Source organism: Oratosquilla oratoria, chromosome 12 (genome assembly GCF_046742065.1).
Source record: "Oratosquilla oratoria isolate Oo_2021 chromosome 12, ASM4674206v1, whole genome shotgun sequence".
Taxonomy (NCBI): Eukaryota; Metazoa; Arthropoda; class Malacostraca; order Stomatopoda; family Squillidae; genus Oratosquilla; species Oratosquilla oratoria.
This window is the reverse complement of record NC_134788.1, coordinates 67,704,725-67,728,448: the sequence shown is the minus strand read 5'-3', so window position 1 is coordinate 67,728,448 and position 23,724 is coordinate 67,704,725. Positions and strand designations below refer to the sequence as shown.

Below are 23,724 nucleotides of genomic sequence, written 5' to 3'. Positions count from 1 at the left end.
AACCTCTACATATGAATTTAATTTGTTCCAGGACCTACTTCGTATGTTGAATGGTCGTATGTTAAATCAAATATTCCCATAAGAATACACTGTATTTTGTTTAATTCGTCCCACACCCCAAAAACCTATGATAACTCCTTAATAAATACTGTACTGCAGATAATTACACATAGCAATAAAACAAATGCATTACTGTATATAAGAGAGATGTAGAAAAATATAATTTATAAGGAAATAATAAATAAAAAGGGGTTTTTATTGTCACTTTACCTTAGAGACAGGTGAACAGAGGTGTAGGCTTGGCAATGCAGGAGACCGTAGGTGTGGGTAGAGAGGTGGTGACTGAGATACGTATCATAACTTAGGTTACTCTAACTTACACAAGGTGAACTTTAAACTAACTTTGCTTATATATGCAAAACTTCAACGACTTCGTATGTTGGAAATTACTTCGGGTGTAGAGTCAAATATTAGATCGAATTTCACATCGTATGTTGGGAAATTCGTATGTTTAGGCAATCGTAAGTAGAGGTTCTATTGTATATTATATTAGCTAATTTGCTTTCCTCATACATACAAAAAAAAACATTGTTGAAGTCAAGGAGGTTGGTCAAATATTTTCTTCTAAAAGCATGTTGTAAGTCTTTTATCAGACTGTTAGCTTCAAGAAAGTTCTCAATCTTATCCCTTAGAATTGTCTCCATAATTTTGCATATAACTGATGTCAAACTAATAGGACAATAATAAGTGGGTAGAGTTTTGTTACCTATTTTTATATATGGGAGTTACATTAGCCAATTTCCATTTGCAAGGTAATTCACCAGAAGTTAAGTTGTGTCTCCTTACTTCCACCTTTACAAATTAATACCATATTAGCTCTTTTCCAATCCTGTGATATTATTCCATTTTCAAACCCCATCAACCACCTCACCTCCATCGGGAGGTGTAGCCCTAAGTGGCTAACACTCAATCTCCAGACTGGCCCCAAGATCTTTCTCTATTAATTTTAACAGTATTTCTTACACTTTTTCACCCATAGGGAACTGACAAGTGGCAACTGTTCTCCTCTTCTTACCATTTTAAATTGGTAACATAGGAACAAACTGGATGTGGAGAGATACAAAAATGGGTCACTATGAGCATAGCTCTCGTCCCATAAAGTATAACTAGGTGAATACAACTAGGTAAAAGAATACACTGATATAACACAAACAACAAAGTTTCTTCCCAGAGCAATCTGTGGGAAGTTCCAAGGACTGTTGCCAGCCACTGTTGTGCTTTGGGTTTTCCACTTTGAGATTCCATCAGGCTCTGAAGCTTTTCTGAGATCCAATGACCTCAAAAGACTGAGCATTTCCCTCACTTCTACATTTATGTTTCCTGCATTACCTCTGAATCAGGGTGGTGGGCAAGATGCAGGGATGACCCATAGTGAATGGGAGTGGAATTATGCCATTTGACTTTGGCTACCTCGTTACTTGCGGCGAAGGTCGAGGTGAGGGCGGTTCGAATCCTGTCACCAGCGAAGTTGAACCAAAGGCATACATACATACATACATATACCAAAGGCTTTTTCCCTCATACACGAGGAATAGCCAAAAAGAAAAAGGCATAGAAATCACTCCCACCCATTTCACTTCCCACACACACCACTCCACCCCACCCATCCTCCTTCCCATCTCGGCACCTCCTGGATGACGGGTCAACCAAAGGCATGGTTCATTAAATTCCACACTACAAAGCCCTCTGTGAGGGGCACCGTCCTAGCCTCCGCATAGGGGGCGAGTGTGTGACGTTAAGGGGACCCCCGCCCCAGATTTACGAAAAAAAAAATAATGATTTTTTGTTTTGCATAAATATATAGAAGAGCGCTTGCTCTACACCATGTTAAAAGATTTTTTTCGTACCGCCATTTTTAAATGGTTTAAAGGGCCTACGTTCCCTACCCCCGGCAGCCACGTGCTCCGCACCACTATTGTTTACATTCGTTTTGACCATGAAAACACCTCTTTTACTTTATTTTTTTTATGCACTTACAAAGTTTTCTCTTGCGTCTGACATGCACGTGAGTGTGTGGTATGAGGAAATTCAGCCTGCACGACTACCAGTGACCTGACAGCAGGAAAATTAGCCCACTTGACCGCCAGTGACCTGATAGCCGTAGAAAGGGAAGGAAGTGTACGCTAGCTTGCCACGTTCACTAATTTGCCGTGTGTATTTCGCATTTATTTTTCAGTGAAGAGAAGTTTGAAGATATTAGCCATGCCTAAGCTTTCCAAACAAAAATCACACTTACAGAAGACAAGAACGTTGACCTTAGTAACGCAAGGGGAGAAAGAAGGAACCGCATCAACCTTGTTATCACCACCTCCGCCACCACCACCAGTACTCCCTCCAGCACCTCCCTCCCTGCCAAGTACACCCACATCCTCGTCTCTCTCATTGCCATCTACATCCACATCCTCCGCTCTCTCCCTGCCACCCACATCCACAGCACCTGATCCTCCGTCCTCTATACCTTTATCAGACACGTTGTCTCTACGCAAACAACTGTTTGCTAACAAGTTCACATGAAGAAAAAAGACCGTTCCTGTCAATGATTCCAAAGGAGAAGTTAAAGCTGATCTGTGATGTCTACGTTGACCTGACGAAGATGGATCTGCTAAGCCGATGCTTGAGAGGACGAACTCAGAACCCAAATGAGAGTCTGCATTCCAAGTTGTGGATCAAGTGCAACAAAAGCAAGTTTGCTGGAATCAGAAGAGTTATATTCCTCTCTCAGGTCACTGTACTTGACCACAACTTTGGCTACAAGAATGCCTCCTTGTTGCAACACCTTGGGTTTAGAGTCTCAAACCTCACAGTGATGTCCCTAATGCAGCAAGAGCCTGTTCCAACACCAGAAAGAAAACCTAGGACAAAAAAGAGAGCTGAATCCCAGCAATCAGACTACCTTGCTGGGTCATTCTAGACCAATGACTCAAACTTTGCCACAATGAGTAAGGTGGCGCCTTATGAGACCCTCACTTTGGGTGAATAATATCCTACACTGTAGGAGGGGACAAAGTGCCTGAGTTACTTGAAAGATGCAAAATCATCATGAAAATACAATGGAACCTGTTTTCAATTATTCTTAGGAGGTTCATGAATGTAAAATTTAGTAAAACTAAGAAAAAAACTTTAACGCTCGTTTCTGAAAAATGTAATTTTTTTAGACACAAAGTCTATCTCCTCCCTCAATTTTCAACCAATCTTTTCATATGAGGTCTCTATTGATAGCTAGATAAATGAAAAAAATGAAATAGTTTTTTTTCATATGTTGAATAATTTTTTTTTAATAACGTGGCAAAGTCAAAATTTTGTGTTTTTTTACAAAAACAAATTTTTTTTTTCCTCGGCATTGAACAAAGATATTAAAAAAAACTCTCTATTTTGTTTTTTCTATATATGTAGAAGATTCATTTGCTATAAAATGAAAGACATCAAATAAAAATTGCAGGAGATAGAATTTGAAAGAAGCCCAAAAAATAGGGTATTTTTCATGTTTTTTATTAAAAAAAAAAACTACTGATCAGATCTGAATAAAACTCAAGCTGTGACGGTTTTCTCAGACCTAGATATCACACAGAAAAAATCAGCAAGATCCTTCAGAAAAAAAGATTTTGGGCGGGGGGTCCCCAACCATATCACATCATCATATAAACCCAAACTGTTGTTCACCTCTCCTACAAAACTGATCTCCTATGTAAAGACAAGAAACCTTTATTCATTTCTGTCTGAGCCGAAACCTTTTCAGATATCTCACTGCCTACTATTATCTTGGCAATTCCTTCAAAGATTTCAATTTACCATGTTACATGTAAAACAGTTTTGGTACATATTTGCATTCGTCTACAATATACCTTTCAAAATTCATTTCTTCCTTTTTGGGAATACTCGGTGTACAAAATCTTGATCGGAAAAGCAAAATACATTAGAAAGATGGACTTATAACTCCTATACACCAAAGCATACCATTCTTAAACAAAATAAAAGAAAATAAACAATCACTCATAGATACTACAGCAGAAATAATCACTTTGGACACCCAGTACCAAAAAGAATCAGCATCACTTTGGACACCCAGTACCAAAAAGAATATTAAGAAACTAGAAAGAATACAAAGAGTGACAACCAAACTAGCACCGACTCTCGCCGAATTAACATATAAGCAAAGACTGTCCAAATTGAATCTACCAACTTTGGAACAAAGAAGAGAAAGAGGAGATTTGCTGACTATCAACAGAATAATGAAAGGAATGGAATTTTTAGACAGGAACGACTTGTTAGTGTGGGACAACGGTAAAATGAGAGGACACGGAAAAAAACTGAAAAAGGACAGTTATAGAAAAAAAAATGAAAAGGAACAGCTTCCCACACAGAGCAATAAATACATGAAACAAATTGAACAGCGAAACAGTATGTGCAAACACTATACAAGATTTTAAGATAAAACTTGATGCAGAGAGATACAAAGACGGGTCACCACGAGCATAGTTCCCCTCCCGTATATTACAACTAGGTAAATACAAATAAAGATTATGTACATGGGGCAGAAACATGAAACATAAGAGAGGAAGAGAGAAGGAGTTTGAATGTGTTTGAGATGAAGTGTCTGAGAAATATGATGGGGGTTACTAGGCTAGATAGAGTGAGAAATGTGGAGGAGAACAGGGGTGGAAAGGGAGTTGGGAGATAGGGTTGATGAAAGAGTATTGGGATGGTTTGGACACATGGAAAGAATGAGTGAAGAAAGACTAGTAAAAGAGGTATGGAAGGCAGATGTGGAGGGAGTGAACATGAAGGGACGTCCTAGGATGAGATGGATGGATGGGGTGAAGGGGGCTTTGGGGAAGAGGGGAATATCTGTTGAGGAAGGACGGGAGAGGACAGAAGACAGGGGTGAATGGAGAATGGTTGTGTATGAATGATGATGTGATGCATGAGGTGGAATGGGCGGGGGAATGGGGGGGGGGTGAGGTAGTATGTGTGAGCAAAATTTGACGCAGCCCGAAGGGATTTCTCCCCGTCTTCTCCTTTTATGCATGGGGGGACGGAGAGGGGGGGGGGGGTTCGCCGATTTAATGAAGCGGCCTTGCTGTGGATGTGCTGTGTCTTGCGACACTGCTTCTGACCCAGGGCAGTGGACAAGGTGCAGGGATGACCTGTCATCCAGGAGGTGCTAAGATAAGAGGGAGGGTGGAGGGGTGTGGGAATGATTTTATGCCTTTTCCTTTTTGGCTACCTCCCTTGTAAGGGGGAAAAAGCCTTGGTATATGTATGTGTATGTACATTACAAACAATTACATACCACCTACCACATAAACACCCCAAGCTAACATGGCTCAATTGTACAGTGGCATTCCTGATTGATAATTATCAATCAGGAATGCCACTGTATAATTCAGCAGTCAGATTTTGGGTCTTGCCCAGGACTGAAAAAATCTCAACATTGCTACGCTGAGAACAGGCATTCCAATTCAGGTGGGTAAGGAGTTGGGTGTGTGTGGAAGACCACAGCATTACTCATAGATTAGGCCATAATGTATATGAGCTCTGAGGGTAATAGTTGTCAATCATAAGTCCAACATGCGATCAAAGAATGTGGTGAATCGTCTCCATTCTCCCGATTCCGCATCATACACTGGACCCAGAATTCTTCTAATAATGGTGTTTTCAAAGACTTCAAGTTTTCTTTTTCATTGGTCAATGACCAAGTTTCACAACCATATAATACTGTTGGTCTAATTACAGTGTTGTATGTTCTCATTTTTGTTTTCTTGCTAACCTTTCTGCTTCTCACAAGGTAGAGAGAGCATGGTAGCATCTGTTTCCTGCTGCAGTCCTTTCATTTATTTCAACGTCCATCTCATTTCTTTCCGTTATAAAGGCTCCTAAATATTTTAATTTGTCTGTATATTGCACATTTAGGGTTCCAACATGCATGTTGCCTCTATTGCCGCCTTCTCTACTCATTTTCATGATTACGGTCTTACTCTCGTTGCACACCTGGCCTACTTGCCCCGCTGTGTTCTGGAATGGTGTGAACATTTTGTTAATCTCATCCATATTCTCGGCTATCATCACAACGTCATCTGCATAGGCCAAAAGCCCTATATTTCCCGCGTCAAATCTCGCTCCTGAGTGGTTAAGACTCCCTGGCCGCCTTTTCCATCAAGAGGTTGAAGAGTGTTGGAGATAGGATGCACCCTTGCCTCAGTCTACTAATGTGCGTATGTATGTATATTTTTACTTCTTACTTCTTACTTCTGCTCCCAGGTAGGCTTTCAGCCTGTCAGTCGGGCCAGCACATTTCTCCAGATTGTCCTTTCAAAGCTTCCTTCTTCCCTCAAATCCTCTATTTTTCCTAATTCATTTGCCTCTAGGATTTCTTCAACACCCTCTTTCCATATTTTCTTTGGTCTACCTATAGATCTGCTACCTTATGGTCTCCAGTTCCATCTTTTCTTTGCAATTCTCTCTTCATCCATTCTCTCCACGTGCCCTAGCCACCATAGTTGTGCCTTTTCTATTTTGCTTCTAATTGATTTTACTCCAATCATTTCTCTTATTTCTTCATTTCTAATTCGATCTCTTTTGGTTTTATTTACTATTGCTCTCAACGTTTTCATTTCTGCCCACTGAATTCTGCTCCAGTCTCTTGATGTTAATGTCTAGTTTTCAGCAGCATACATCAAAATCGGTAGCAAAACTGATTCAAAAATAGTTTTCTTTGCCTCCGTAGGTACATTTATATCTTTTAGGATTGGGTACAAGGCACAGACACCTTTACTGTACTTTGACATTCTTTCAGTTATCTCTTCCCTATTCTTGTATCCATCTTTCGTAGATACGCTTCCCAGATACGCAATGTGCTTCTTTATCATTTTCATTTTAAATAATTATTTCTGCAATGTCATAATTTTATTTTGTGATGGTTAGTATTTCATATACAGATGTATATATATACTTATATATATATATATATATATATATATATATACACACACACACACACACATATATATATACATATATATATATATATATACATATACATATATACATATGCATATATATATATATATATACATATATGTATATATATATATACATATATATGTATGCATGTATGTATTTATATATATATGTATATATATATATATGTATATATATATATATATATATATATATATATATATATATATGTATATATATATATTCAACAAATTGTTACCATCGTTGGTGAAGGCGGGTGACCTGCCCCGCAAAGTACTAGACGCTACCTGAGTCCTACCCTTGTCCCTTATTTTTATTGTATATAAGACATGCCTTTTGCTCTACCTTTCTGTATTCCACTGAAGAGGATCACAGTCCGTGATCGAAATATATGGAATTCATTTATTTCATTTCTTCTTATCCAACACAGTGGGTTTTTGTTGAATATATATATATATATATATATATATATATATATATATATATATATATATATATATCAACCACAATACATTTTAATTCTAAGCCATCAACATCGAGAGACTCGAGGAGGCCAACACGCAGAAACTGAAACTCCTGCTCCTCCTCCTTCTCCTCCTTTTCCTCCCTTCAATTGTCTTCTCTTCTTCCTCTTCACACTGAAACGTGGTACGGCCAAGGACTCGAACCTGGGCTAGCACGTGACAAGTGTTAGTGTCTTAGCCGATTGCTCCATCAAAGTGTATTGTGGTTGGTAAAAATTTATATCTGTTCACTGGGACCCATGCAGTGTTGTACACACACACATGAATACTTCGATACTAGTGTGCACACGCGCGCACGCCCAATATGCTACAAGAATTGGTTTCAACACCAAGATTAACGTCTCCCTAGGGATATTCCATTGTTCTGTGACCAAGCTAACCGACCCTTTTTAACAACGCCCCTTTGATAACAAAAGATTCCCGGCACTCACGTCAAGAACTCTACCTTGAAAAATAGCCGCAGCTGCGCTTCGTGTCAACATCTGCACGACCGGCCGCGCCTCAAGCGAGGCGACTCAACTTCCAAATATTCCTGATATGACAACAACCTCCTTTTCCATAATTGGCCATCTTTTTAAACTGTACATATGTATAATATGTTTCTGGCGATCCTCCGGGTTTTTCTGAGGGCTTACCGTGTATTTTGTAGTTAGAACAGACCTCTTTCACCATAAATTTCAAATGTAGAGTAACAATATATATATATATATATATATATATATAGTCATTTATACATATATATAAATATTTGTGTATATATATGTTATATATATATATATATATAAATATATATATATATATATATATTCTTTGAGCTTTGATTTTTCTATTTCTTATTTCATGTTTATTTATCTTATCCAATTCTGTTTTATTGTTCTGAATTCTTTAACATTCTCAACCATTGTCGTTACGGACAATATTGCGCCGAAGAGATGGAATCATAGAGATAGTAAAGGAGATATCTAAGTCGGGCACTTTCGGAAAGAAGGGACGATAGGAACTGAAAGGGATCATTCTTTTCTGTGTGGAGATTTTCAATCATAAAGTCATGCTGGTTAAATAAATAGATAGGTAGATAGACATTTTATTGACAGAGATGTAATCAAAACCTTTCTCACACTACATACGAATCCAGGCAATGCCTTATCAAAGACGATAAAATATCACACAATGCTAAAAGCGATCCAAAAATAAACTAAGATAAAAGTTTCGTCCTGGGAAGGGCTTGGTTCAACCTCGACATCCTCTCTTTCTGCTTAGGTGCCCTATTAATCCTTTATCCCTCAGTCGAAGGCCTTCTCAGACTAAATAAAAATCGTCTGGTGGCAGCCAGAATAGCCCCCTAAATCTTTCAATTGGATCTGCTGATCGACAGCTGTTGCCCAGTTTACAGTCGATGTTCCCACACGGGACCACATTAAGGATAAGGCATTTAACTGCATTAATGGCTGACTCGGCTGTGGGTAGAGGGATGTGGATAGAATGTTGTGTACTCCCCCAACATTCCATTAACTTAGTGAAGTCCTTGCTGGTGAACTGCACCCCTACCCCGTCCGTTTGGAAAAGCACATGTATATTTAGGTCACAGAAAAGGTGCCGGGAGAGGGGAATCGTTGGAACCGGCATTGTATTGGAACCGCAGGACACCACCATAGGCCAACCTTAAAGCCAGCCTGCGATGACAAGGAGGGACTTCCTCACGGTGCTGAAGAAAGCAGTTGACATGGACTCGAAGAAACCTGGTGGGGTTGTCACCCTAAGGAGGGGCTCCTGCTTCTGGCAGTGCTGCAGGATCTGGCATGGCTTATAGATGCGGACGGTATGACGATGTCTGGGTCTAGTCCCAGCCAATACACTATTTTGTTTATCATTTGGTGGCCTCCGTTTCCGAATGCCATCGTTTAGGCTGGTTAACCCATTAAACTCCGATGACAAGATTCTTGTCATTTGGTCAAATAAAACAAAAAATCATAAAACACCAAAATGTTTGATCAAACACCAGAAAAATAGGACGTCAGTCCTCGCTTCGCTCGCTTGCGAGCGAAGCGAGGACTGACGTCATATTTTTCTGGTGTTTGATCAAACATTTTGGTGTTTTATGATTTTTTGTTTTATTTGACCAAATGACAAGACATCTTGTCATCGGAGTTTAATGGGTTAAGGTGCGGCGGCGGAAGACCGTACAGGATGGGATCACCGTCGGATTAACGTCCACAGCTGTCATGAAAGAACCCACTGCATATACTCTACAGGAGCCTAGTTTAGGAGGGATGGTTCCAAACTGCGGTCTGTAGGCCCTCCAGTACTAAATCATTTCCCTGGGGCGGGTCCTTTGGGGCACATCCTCCGGCTTTTGTGAGTTGTTAAGGGTAGGCGAGAGAATCTAAAGTCTGCTGAATAACATAATTCTTGGTGGACAAGCCGGTATCGACACTGAGAGAAGGTCATCGGGTGGTTTGCGGGGGCGGTGGATAGGATATTGGGAATGCAGATAATAAAGAAGGCTGATATATATTTTCGTAGTCGTTGGAGCCTAGGGAGGTTTTAATGTCATCAGTTGGGAAGTGGTTTAGAATTGGGATTAGCAAACGTTGCAGAAGTATTGCAGATCTGCTAGGTAGACTTTCGACGAGGCTCAAATAAAGGCACCCTCCGGGCTCAGCAGGCTGACGAAGAAGCACAGTGGAGGTAGAGATATCTGACGAGAACTCTACCAGTTAATTCGTCAGGCCCATAAATCCGTTAGGTTGGCAGGCTTGGCGTAACCTACAATGGTGCAGAATTTCTGTTGATGCGCCACTATGCCGTTCTTTGAATCTCGGTAGCCGCAAAAAGAAACTGTGGGCTCGACCAAGACAACATGGGCGAGGGTTGTCCACCTGTACATTGCATTGTCCATGCGATTGAGGTAGGTGAGGTAGTCCTTGTCGAACAAGAGTACGTCGTCCACCACCTTCACGCAGTTGGACTCCCCTTGGCGTGCGATGTTGCCTTGGAGGCAGAAGTCATCTTCCATGAGGCCACAGTAATAGCGAAAGCGTCCATAGAATGTAATGAATATGGTCAAGGGCCGGTCTTCTTCGACGAGGGAAATTTCCTAGTGTCCGCACGTCTTGATATCTCTTCAAAAATTACTTTCTCGAAGCCAAATGAGACGCTGTACTCAGGAGTGATAATTAAGTATTTTTTATTTATAATAATCAGAGTCTTTATCCTTGGGGACAATACTGCACCGAAGGCATAGAGCCATAGAGGTGATGTAGGAGAATTAAGGAGGGTAGCAGAACGGAACGATAATAGAAATCAAATATGATAATTAAAAAATGTCCAATGATTTGGTTTGTATGGATGTTCATAAAGCCCTTGAAATATCGATTGTGTAAAACATACATTTAGTACCCCATATGGGGAACGAGACGGGGCAGTAGGCAGGGCCGGGGTGGCAACCGTCGTGGCCTCACCACCTGCTCTGCCTATCTTGTTGACGGCTTGCTGTGCTGCCCCAGTTTGTTTATGGAAATCCACAGGTACAATTCCCAATTGTTTGCAGTGCTCCTAGGACCGCAAAGGCATGGTCAAGGATCCCTGCACGTTAATGTAACCGAAGCAGGTCCTCTCACCATAAGATACTGTAGTCTGAAGAGAAGCCAAAGCCAAGCATCTCAAATCCGTCTGCATTGTAGTATTCCATCAAGGGAGTGTTCCAGATCGCTCTTGGTCTTGTCCATGTGTTTGAGGTGTTGTGTGCTTATGGCCATGGCACGGCACCAGTAACAGGTATTACATCGATATACCTTGATACCTCCCTGCATGTGATTACCCAGCGGATGGTTAGTGTGTGTGTGTGTGTGTGTGTGTGTGTGTGTGTGTGTGTGTGTGTGTGTGTGTGTGTGTGTGTGTGTGTGTGTGTGTGTGTGTGTGTGTGTGTGTGTGTGAGAGAGAGAGAGAGGGGTGGTTAGCTCTTGGAAGTGGCTGGTGCATTGTTTAGATTTGTCTGTTGTGTGGGGCGATGCAGTGCCGAACAAGGAAACGTTTCTGCCATTCTCCCTTTTTTTTTTGTGGCTTTAGGATTTCCTGTCTTGCAACGTCCCTCGGTGTGGCCACCTAGGTTGCATGAGATGTAATTGGAGTCTGTGACCGGGTATGAGCCTGTGGGGAACAAATGTCCTTTGCCGCCACAACCACGCTACTCCACTTATGCAGCTGGACACCCATGGAGTCCATGTCGCCTCCCGTAACTGTTGCATGCCCTTCTAAGTGTTTGTAAGATTGGACGCGTCTCCAGCGCTACCTTGTGTACAAACTTCTTGTCTTAATTGCAACGGGACATCGCGTATATTGATGGTGGCCCCTTTAACGATGAAGATGTGGTCTTGGTGACCTCGCAAACTCTGCGTTCCGTGACTGTACCCTGGAGTGTGTATTACCCATCCATGATGAACCTCAGTATTAGTTCCTCTTCTTGTATGCCTATCAATATCCCGTGCTTTGTCCACCTTTCTTCGCGCACCTCAATGTGACTCTTGCACATATCTTTCTCAACCGCCTGGTCCTGGAAACGCTAATTTGCAGTTGGAGAAAATTTGTGTGCGTAGCGTCTCTCTGTTCTGGTCCATCATGCGCACCTGCAGTTTATTGAGCGTATTTTTGACCGGGAACGTATTGTCTGTATGTTCCAAGTGAGGAACATTTATAACTGATGAGTTGTTTAGGTTAGGTTAGACCCTTCAGGACCCGCCTCAAACCTCAAAATTCTTCGTGTGTGACATCTTGTGCCAAGACGAGTAATGGGTTGACAGTTGTCTTGGGCGCGTAGAACGCCACCGGGTGGGTGACAGGGGCCGTGTTGCTTGACAGGGGAAGCTTAGTATGTTTACTGTGACCGTCGTGCCAATCTTTTCCTCGGATGGGGGAAAGTAGGGCGATATCGGGGTTGCAGAGGGTGCTGGTGGTTCTCGTTCTCATTGACATTGCTTGCTTAGAGCGACAGCCACTCAAGAGCAGCGTCAACAAACGAGTAGGAGCGCACCAATGGTGGCACCACACTAAGCACGCGCGAAGTACTTGCCTTCCTAATTCATACACTTCATCGGTACCTCCGACCACATGAACGACCGGAGGTACTCTCGACACAAAAAATTCCGCTAGCTAAGGTTACTGCGTTATGCAGGGACACGGTGCTTCCAGTCTTATCTCTGTGTTCTTTGAACACGATACGCGGTCACACGATTTAGGTGATTATTCACGATACAAAACAGTCTCACGAAAAACACGCCTGTTTCACGAAGAGCGAGAGATGCGGGTCATCACACGAGGCATTGGGTGACACGAACGTGTTCTTACTTATCACAAGATCTGGCGTCATTCTTGTTTGTCATTGCGCCATGTAGGTTTAAGGCATATTTTGAACAAAGCGAATGAAATACGGCACGTCGAATGTAGGTTCTTAATTAACACCGTACAGGTAACCATGAGGTGATTACACAAGGTTCTGACAGAGGACACGGTAGAACACGTGTTGGCATGCCCCTGGAGCACATTGCTAAGATGAGCCCATGTGCGAGTTCCAAGATGCCAAATGGCACCGGACGCTACAACACGTTATAATATGTCTCCTTTTCCCACGGCGTCACGCTCTACTACGCGTAAGAATGACGTAATTTCTAGTGACGTTACAGAAGGGTGCCTCAGAAGAACTTTGAAGGCGTTTAATAAGAAAGCCTCTCTATGTGCCTACCACCAGGAGGGCCACCTCCCTCGGGTCGAGCAACCTTCTGATCATGGCGGGAAATGAGGGAGGTATCTTCCATGCGGGGCGGGGAAGGGCAGTTGACCTTCCCTCCCCTCGACCATCTCCTGACGGAGGTAGTCGAGGGCCGTTGCTCCCCTACCTCCCGGAGGAACCCACCAATCGTCAGCTTACTAACGTCAATCGTTCGAAGACTGGGAATGCGGGACGACGAAGACGATGATGCCGGTGGGAAGGAGGCTTGGGCTCCGTCAGGCGGCCGAAATGAGGTAGTGGCGGCAGCTGCAGTACGTGAGACACAGAATCCCCCGCCAGCGACAAGCCTCGTGGTCTGACTCCTCGACCGGGAAGGCAGCAGCTGGTGCAAAGGAAACGGGGCTGAGGACCCTTTTGAAGGAAACGTTGTAAAGGTAGACGGCGCCGGGGGCCGGCGACGGCGGGAGCGTGCCCTCGGCCGAGACCACGGTGAGGACGACGATAATATTGGCGGAGGCGGAGGAGGTGACGACGAAAGAGGAACCTTAGGCCTCCTTCTACTGCTGGGGGAACGACTCTTGCTTCCCTTGCGGATCTTCCTCTTCCTCTTCCTTTTCCTTTTCTTCTTTTTCTTGGGCCCTGAAATCCTCCGGAAGTCGTAGTACTTGAAGTGGGATTCGGTCTCAAGGCGCTGTTCCATGTCCTTCCACGCGACACTTTTGGAGGGTGAAGATCTCTTCTTTCGTCGGTAGGAGGAGAAGAAGGACGCTGAGGAAAGGTTCTGCTGGCCTCCCACGGACCACTTCTTACTGTCTGACAGAGCCGGGAGGGACGTGGTTAAGGAGGGCAGGTCCGGTAGGCTCTTCAGCGTCTCATCTTCTTCCTCGACCCCAGGAGAAGGACTCGAAAGAATACTTTCGTCGGGATAAAGCTGCATTAAGGTCGTCTTAGGGTGCCTGCTAGTAACCCCTGCCCCTCCTCCAGGGGGAAGAAGCAGGTGCGAGGTTCCTCGTCCTTGACCATGGAGTCCTTGTGGGGGTAATAGGAGAAGAGCAGCAGCGTCTTTCTGATTCTTCCTGAAGGAGGTCTGGTCGAACTCGGTCGGGTGCCTGGGCCGGTGCTTCCGAAGTCCTTCTGGGTCCCTCTCAATCTCCTCCTCCTCCTCTTCTTCCCCCTCCTCGTGCCGGTGCCTGGTGATCCTGACCAGGATCCCACTAGCATCGCTGTTATCACCATCAGGAGAAAGAACGTCGGCATTACTGCTGCTGCTTCTGCTGATACTCTCACAGAAACTACCTTCCCTGCTCGTTGACGTCCCACCACTTCTTCCTCTTATTCTCCACCTTTTCCTCTCTTCGTCCAGCTCTTCCTGTTCTTCGATATGTTCCTCCTCCGTCACCTCCGATTCCCTTCCTGTCATCCTCTTTAGCCTTCGCCTTCTCCTCCTTGTTTTCCCTCCGAGCTTCTCACCCTCCTCCTCTTCCTCCTCCTCCTCTTCTCTTGATTCACCGGAAGTTACTGAATAACCACGCCGCCGATACGGAAATTTTTCTCGTCTTCTAACCTCTCCTTCCTCTTCCATCTCTTCCTCCTCCTCTTCGTCGTCCTCCTCCACTTCTTCGTCTGTGTCCTCCTGACCACCCTGATGTTCCACCTTACTCTGGGCCTTCGCTCGAAGTCGCCTGTGCGCCCTCTCGCGGGCTTCAGCCTTTGCGCGAACCTGTAACGAACAAATTAGGCATTATTGCGTCACATCTATGATATAAGCACTGTTACGTCATGTTTACGTCATGATCGCAATTGCGTCAGAGGCATCGAAGACTGGCCAATTGACGTGACGTTATCTTCTCTGTACAGCAAGTGTATGGTGTTAACCCATTCAACTCCGATGACAAGATGTCTTGTCATTTGGTCAAATAAAACAAAAAATCATAATAAAACAACAAAATGTTTGATGATCAAACAGCACCAGAAAAATATGACGTCATCAGTCCTCCTCGAGGAGGAGGACTGACGACGTCATATTTTTCTGGTGCTGTTTGATCATCAAACATTTTGTTGTTTTATTATGATTTTTTGTTTTATTTGACCAAATGACAAGACATCTTGTCATCGGAGTTGAATGTGTTAAACATCAGTGGAGCTGTGTCACATCACGATATAAATCTCTAACCCTGTACTATCCAGAAAATCCTCTAAAATAAATAAAATCACCAAGTGTTAGTTATGTGGAAACTTAAGGGATCTACCTGAAGGCGAGAGGAAGACTTATCCAAAGAAGAGGGAGAGGACCCCTATTGAAGGAGAGAGAAAATATTTTCCTCAAGGAGCGAGAGACGACTGACTTGAAGTAGATGTAGTGGACCTGCCTGAAGTAGATGTATCAGACCTACCTGAAGGAGAAGTAGAGAGTCTGCCTGGACAAAGGAGAAGATCTACCTTAAGGAAGTATAGAAAAATCACGTGAAGAGGTTGTAGGAAATGTATTTGGCGAGGTGCAAACGGACCTAAAGTGGAGAGAAATTACCTAACTATAACAGATGTTATAGGTAGAACAAAACTGAGATGGGCTGGGCATGTGGCGCGTATGGAGGACCATAGAATTCCAAAACGAGTTATGATGGGTAGAATGCCTGGAAGAAGACCCAGAGGGAGACCTCGAATGAGATGGATAGATGGAGTGGATGCGGAGATGGACAGAAGAGGAATAAATATAATAACCTGGATGGAAGCAGCACAGGACCGAAGGGTATGGAGAGGATTATTGTTGGCGGACCAGAATCTACACGAGGTTCAAGATCCAACGGAGTGAGTGAGAGTGAGTGAGAGTAAGGGACCTACCTGAAAATGGGAGAGAGGATCTCCCTGAAGATGTAGAGGATCTTCTAATAAAAGAAGAAAAAGGCTCTACCAAAAGGAGGGAGACAGGGCCAGCCTGAAGATGCAGAGGACTTAGCTACTGGTAGACCCACCATATGGTGTTGGGGAAACACTTGAAGGAGGGAGAGGGTCCTACTTGAAGGAGTGGCGGGTATTGGGCCGACCAGGAGGTGTAGAGTAGCCACATGAAGGAAGTGTGGAGGCTCAGCCTTAAGGTGTAGAGGACATGTCTGAAGAAAGACATACCTGAATGAGGTGTAGAAGGTGTATAGGACCTGCCGGAAGGAAGTGTAGGAAATCTATCTGGAGGGAGTTTAGAGGCACTATCTGAAGAAGGTGCAGAAGACCTACCTGAAAGGTAGAGAACCGACCCACTTGAAGGAGAGAAAGAGAGAGAGAGAGAGAGAGAGAGAGGACTTAAAAGTGTAGAGGACCTGCCTGGAGAAGTAAGGTAAGACCCATCTAAAAGGGGTATAGAGAACATTCTCAGCGGAGGAATAGAAGATCTACCTAAGGCAGGTGTAAAGGATCTGCCTGAATACGTTGTAACAGGAATATCTGAAGGGATTGTAGAAGGCCCACAGCAAGAGGGAAGCAGAATCTATCTTAACCTATTAAACTCCAATGACAAGATTCTTGTCATTTCGTCAAATAAAACAAAAAATCATAAAACACCAAAATGTTTGATCAAACACCAGAAAAATATGATGAAGCGAGGACTAATGTCATATTTTTCTGGTGTTTGATCAAACATTTTGGTGTTTTATGATTTTTTGTTTTATTTGACCAAATGACAAGAATCTTGTCATCGGAGTTTAATGGGAGGAGTAAGACAACCTACAAAAAATATAGAAGAAAGACCATACTTAAAGAATGCACAGAGGACTTATCAGAAGAAGGAAATGGCATCTGGAGGAGAAGATAGGATCTACCTAGGGGAGAATCTTTTTTTCTTTCTTTTACATAGATAGATAGATAGATAGATATATATATAGAGAGAGAGAGAGAAATATAAGATCTATCTGTAGGAGGAAATGGATCCATCAGAGAAAGAAATGTAACCTACCTAATTGGAGAAGGGGAGGCCTCCTAAAAAGGAAAACACATGACCCACCCGTGGAAGTAAGAGGACCTTTCAGAAAAAGAGAGTCTACCTGAGGGAAGACGGAAAACTTACTTGAAGAAAACAGGGCTGAACTCGACCAGGTTTTGGCTGGAGTTGATCTTTGGTGATGGCCAGGTCGTGTGGCCCCACGGGCAGTGGGATGTCCTGGGGGATGATCCCCAGAAACAGGAAGTAGTCCAGGATCGCCTTCACTAGGCAACGGCCAACGCGGGCATCTGGGGTCAAAGGTCAGGAAAAAAAGAGGGACACCAACATCTTCCGTTTCATCCTTCTGAAGGGGGAATCACTGGACCCTGAGGACTAGGGGCATGTCATGTCGTTAAATGACTTCAGTTATCGGTCAAATTTCTTTAGAAATATTTACCAACGGCCAATCACTGGGCTTAAATAGTGAAAGTATGGCCCCAGAGGAGGTGCCTACATCATAACCAAGATATCCTCAGGGCCAGTAACGTGTACAGACATTGCAAGGTCAGGTGCTTTGGGCAGGAAATTGGGCACTTCACTCTTTTGTATTATTCGTATTTGGCAACTATCCGGAAGGGTGCAACACCATTTTCCACGTTATAATTTCTGAATGGTAAGAAAATGGAAAAAGCCTGTGAGAAATAATTTTTCATTCGTTTAAATATATTTTTGTGAATGGCACTTTTGGGGCACAGGGCAAAGGGGCAGATGCTCGGGCACCCCCAGTACCCCGCCTCTGCACGGGCCTGTTCAGGGCTTACAGAGAGAAAGGAAGCAGAAGTCAAGATCACACACTCAAGGTCAGTAAGATTATTTGTCAGCTCTCCCAACAAAATTTCGCATTCACACTAGCACTCACAGTAAAAGTAAAATATTAGACACTTCGTATGTACTCTCACTTATCACATTAAAATTTATCGCATCTTTCTTTGGCTCACTACCCCTGTGTGGAGAGAAGAGCGACATATGTAAACACACACACACACACACACACACACACACACACACACACACACACACACACACACACACACACACACACACACACACGACTCGGTGGCGAGGTTAATGGAGTACTGGACTGCCAGTACGGAGGTGCGGCAGTACCTGGTTCGAATCCTACCCAGGGCCGAAATTATTTCGGTATCGCTGCGCTTCGGGTCGTTACTCCAACACTCGTGGGCGGGGAGTTGTGTGTGTGTGTGTGTGTGTGTGTGTGTGTGTGTGTGTGTGTGTGTGTGTGTGTGTGTGTGTGTGTGTGTGTGTGTGTGTGTGTGTGTGTGTGTGTGTGGGTGGGTGTGTGTGCGCGACTGATCTCAAATGATAGCGGAAGTACTATCTAAAACAGCAAAGCTGGCAAAAATCTAAAACTACAAAATGTATGGATAAAGAAAGAAATGAGTGATGAGGAAAAAAAGAAGAAAAAGACACTAAGAATTGAAGCAAATAAAAAAATAAAAAAACGAGAAAAGAACAGAGTCTGAAAAAAAAGGTGAAAGGAAAAATAAAAAATAACGTACACTAACATAGACGGCATGATTTCAGGATTAAATTAATTAAACAACTATCTGGAAGAACAGAAATCGAATATAATGGGAATTGTAGAGATGAAATTAAAAGGCCCACTACCACCTAATACTGTGGGACAAGGTCTATATAATTATTGGATAAAAAATAGAAAGGAGAAACAGGGTGGAGTCATGTTTTTGACTAAAAAAGGTTTACAGGTAACAAAGATAACAGAAGGAAATAATAATGTGGAATTGATTATGATAAAAGTTGAAAACAGCGACATGAAAAGTAGAAAATTTGGAGTAATATATGTGCCCCCAAAAAGATATTCTTGGACTTGGAGTGACCACTCCAAGATGCTGGAAGCCACAAAGCATGCATTAAATGAACTACTAAAAGAAAGAGGAAACATATTAATCATGGGTGACTTTAACTTCAAAGAATTATGTTGGGAAAGATGACAGTGAAAAGTGGAGAGGACCTTTGGGGAAATATACTAATGGATATGATCATTGAATATACAATGACTCAGTGGGTAGAGGAGAATGCCAGATATAGAAACAATGAAGAACCGTCGAGACTAGACTTGATATTTACGTCAAAGCCTGAAATTGTGGATAAAATGGAATACAAGACACCACTTGTGAATATTGACCACATATTAATTGAGTTCGAACTAAAAGAGGAACTTAATTTGAAAAGAAATGGGAAACACAGAAAAGGTAGACTAATGTACAACAAAATGGATTTTGAGAAACTCAGAAAATTCTTTCAAAAAGTAAATTGGGGAAATTTTCTTTAATGAAGAAACAGATGGAAGAGAAATGGGATATATTTATGAAGAAGGAATATATAAATACGTACCAAAGCAGAACCAAGAAAGGATGTACATTAAGTGCTGGTATAACAAAAAATGTTGTTAAGCAAAAGATAGAAGAGACAAACCTTGGAAAAGATTAAAAAAAAAGGTAAGTGGCAAATATATATCAAACTGAGGAATGAATATGTGAAAATAGGCAGGGAAGAAAAACAACTATGAAAAAGACATAATAGTTAAATGTAAGGATCAACCTAGATTATTCTATAGGTATGTGAATGGTAAATTGAAAAATAAACAAGAAATAGTGGAACTGCGTCAAGGAAATTGGGGATATATGGAAGATGTAAAAATGGCGGAGGTTATGAACAATCATTTTAAGTCTGTATTCACAATAGAAAATGCAAAAAATTGGGAATAAGAAAAGATAGAAAGGCCCCCACCCCCTAATGAAAGGAAATAATTGTGACACAGAAAGAAATAAGGGACCAAATAGTAAACCTTGATGTCAGAAAATTACACGGTCCGGACAGAATTGCAAATTGGATACTAAAAGAATGTATAGATGAACTAGAGGACAAGATATATAAAATTACAAATTGCTCACTCAAGGAAGGAAAGATACCACGAGATTGGAAAACTGCAAATATCGTACTGATATATAAAGGGGGAGATAAGGAAGACCCAACAAACTATAGACCAGTCTCCTTTACAAGCACAATAGGTAAAATATGTGAAAAGTTATCAAAAGTAGGTGGATTAGACATCTGGAAGAAAATAAGATACTGAATCCAAAACATTTTGGCTTTAGACAAGAAAGATCTTGTATCACTAACTTTATTTGTTTTTTATTCAAGTCTAATAAACATAATACAAGTAAGGGACGGATAGGAAGATTTTTTTTTTTCTTTTCTTTTAGATTTGCAAAAGGCATTTGATAAGGTTCCATGGGAAAAAAATGAAATTGAATGTTTCTTGATCGGGAGAAACTTGAGGGGAGTAGTTAGAGACAAAAACTCGACCTGGGAAGAAATGATAAGTTGAGTCCTACAAAGTTCTGTACTACCTCCGACAATGTTTGCCATATATATAAATGACATGGATGAAGGTGTTGAATGTTATATGAGCTTCTTTGCAGATGACGCAAAACTACTAAAGAAAATAAGTACAGAGAAAGACAGAACCACGTGAGAGAGATCTGGACAAAGTCTGGAAATGGAGCCAAAAGTGGGAAGTGAACTTCAACATCAAGAAATGCAGTATAATGGAGTTTGGAAAAAGTAAGAATAGAATATCAGGGCAATATAAGGTTGGTATAAAAGAAGTAAATAAAGTTACCTCGGAAAAGGACCTAGGAGTAATTATTAGCAAAGACATGTCACCAGACAAGCATATAAACAAAATAGTCGGAGAAACCTACAATTTACTAAGAACAATAAAGGTGGTTTTAATTGCATGGATGAGGAAATGGCAAAGAAAATATTAGTCACGCTGCGACACTATGGACACCTAACACAAAAAAAAATATATAAACAAATTAGAAAGAATTAAAAAAGCAACGACAAATATGGCACCAACACTTTCAAAATTGACATACGAACAAAGATTGTCCAAACTGGAACTACCAACCCCGGAACAAAGAGGAGAAAGAGGAGATCTGCTGGCCATTTGCAGAATCATAAGAGGTATGGAAATCCTTGATAGAGATGATTTATTAAATTGGGACAGAAAAAAAGAGGACACGAAAAGAAATTCAAAAAGGATAGTTATAGAAGAGATCTGAAAAAGAATAGTTTTCCATTATAGAATGATAGATGTCTGGAACAAATTAGACGAAAAAATAGCATGTGAAAAAAACATACAAGAATTTGAGAACAAACTAGATACTGAGAGATACAACGACGTGTCAGTACGAGCATAGCTCCTTTCCCGTATGATACAACTAGGTAAATACACACACATATACACACACGAGTCGATCACGAGTCGATCACGAGCCTATCATGTTATTCAAGGCTGTAGTGAATGACAAAGACATTCTTTCGTTTGAACTTGGTGGAAGGATAATCTCATAGAAATTGTTTGTGAGGTCCTTCTAGTCAAAAATAAAATAAAATAAGTAAACAAGAAAATAGATAGATAAATGATAGAAAATGTGAAACCAAGAAAGAAAAGATAAATATTCTCAACGTGGAAAGGAGAAGACCAAGAGGAAGATCTCATATGAGGTGAATTGAGGTCGAGAAGGAGGTGTGGAAGAGTAGCGACGTCCCTAAAAATTGATGGAAGTTGCACAAGACAGAAAGATGGAGAGGCTTGATGTTGGCACATGTGGATCTACAAGAGGTCCATGATCCACCTGAGTAAAAGTGGTAGCACCTTTAGCGTTGCTCTGCGTGTGGGTGATATTTGTAATCTAAAAGGATACAAGCTTGAGCGCAGTAAGGCTGAATGTGTCCTGATGACGTCACATACCCGTGCATCGACGTATGCACCGAATAGACGTTGACGGAGTCTTTGACGTTGTTACACAACCACCTGAAAAATATGTAAATGAATAAATAGATAAATAAATTAAATGGATGAATAAAGAAGTAGATAAATAGATAAATTATGAAATAGATAAATGAATAAAAAACAAGTAAATAAGTAAATAAATAGATAAATGAATATAGATCAATAAAGAAAAAGTAAAAAAAAAATATGATAGATAGATGAATAAATGAACAAATAAACAAATCATTAGATAAACAGATGAAAAAATTAATAAATAAATAGATGAATAGATAAACATATAAAAGCATAAATAAAATAATAAGTAATAGAAGTGAAAAGACTTGCTTCCAGATTTGGAGACTGAACAAAGAATATTTCTCTGCATGGATTACAAAGGATTACAAAGGATTACAAAGGCGGAGCATGCCGACAGGAGACTTTTTGGTCCATATCTAGGTAGGATGCGAAAAAAATCATAATAATAATAAATTAATAAATGGAAAATATAATAATGTAAATAACAAATGAAATAAATAAATGCATAGGTATAGTTAAATAATAAACAAATAGGTAAATAGTAAATAAAAATAAACTGACACACAACCAATAATGAATGAAAATCAAACAGACAAATGATAAAAAATATATATATATATATAAAATAAATCATAATCATTACAGCATCTTGCTTAGGCGTTTACCTAAATGATTCTTAAAGCTTCGAACTGAACTACATTGCACTACCTGTGCAGGAAGTTTATTCCATTCATTAACCCATTCAACTCCGATGACAAGATGTCTTGTCATTTGGTCAAATAAAACAAAAAATCATAAAACACCAAAATGTTTGATCAAACACCAGAAAAATATGACGTCCGTCCTCGCTTCGCTCGCGAGCGAAGCGAGGACTGACGTCATATTTTTCTGGTGTTTGATCAAACATTTTGGTGTTTTATGATTTTTTGTTTTATTTGACCAAATGACAAGAATCTTGTCATCGGAGTTTAATGGGTTACACAGGAATCACGAGCATAAGCAGTGCAACGTGATGACCCAACGTTAGACAAATGTGTTAGATAGAAAAAGTTGTTGTTGTTGGATTTGTTGTTGTTACTGACGCTGTTACTGCATACTGTGGTCTCAGGGATTGATCTGGCAAACTCTGCCATCCCACAAATCCCTGGCCAATTTCCCATGTCTCAATTCAAGCCTCTCTTCCCCATACTATAGAGGTACTCACTCTAATGACCCTCACGCACTATAGTAGAGTTTGGTTCCATATGAACTTTAATTAAATGGACGCCTCCTATATGAACGCTTCCAAACCTAACCTAAGCTAACCTAGGCTAAGCTAAGCTAACCTAAGCTAAGCAAACCTAACCTAACCTAAGCTAACCTAGGCTAAGCTAAGCTAACCTAAACTAAGCAAACCTAACCTAGCCTAACCTAACTTAACCTAACCTAAGCTAACCTAGGCTAAGCTAACCTAAGCTAAGCAAACCTAACCTAACCTAACCTAACTTAACCTAACCTAAGCTAACCTAGGCTAAGCTAAGCTAACCTAAGCTAAGCAAACCTAACCTAACCTAACTTAACCCTTATCAATCATGATATATATATATATATATATATACATATA

The 23,724-nt window shown here is 41.3% G+C and overlaps 1 protein-coding gene across 1 annotated transcript; it reads right to left on the bottom strand.

The window, feature by feature from the left end:
- Positions 1-13,070: 13,070 nt before the first annotated feature.
- LOC143030486 (uncharacterized) lies at positions 13,071-23,216 on the bottom strand. Its single transcript, XM_076193635.1, has 4 exons — positions 23,212-23,216; positions 22,018-22,127; positions 17,345-17,508; positions 13,071-15,007 (listed from the first exon to the last, which is right to left on the bottom strand). The coding sequence occupies exons 1-4, from the start codon at positions 23,214-23,216 to the stop codon at positions 13,271-13,273; spliced, it is 2,016 nt and encodes a 671-aa protein (XP_076049750.1). The 3' UTR covers positions 13,071-13,270.
- Positions 23,217-23,724: the final 508 nt, after the last annotated feature.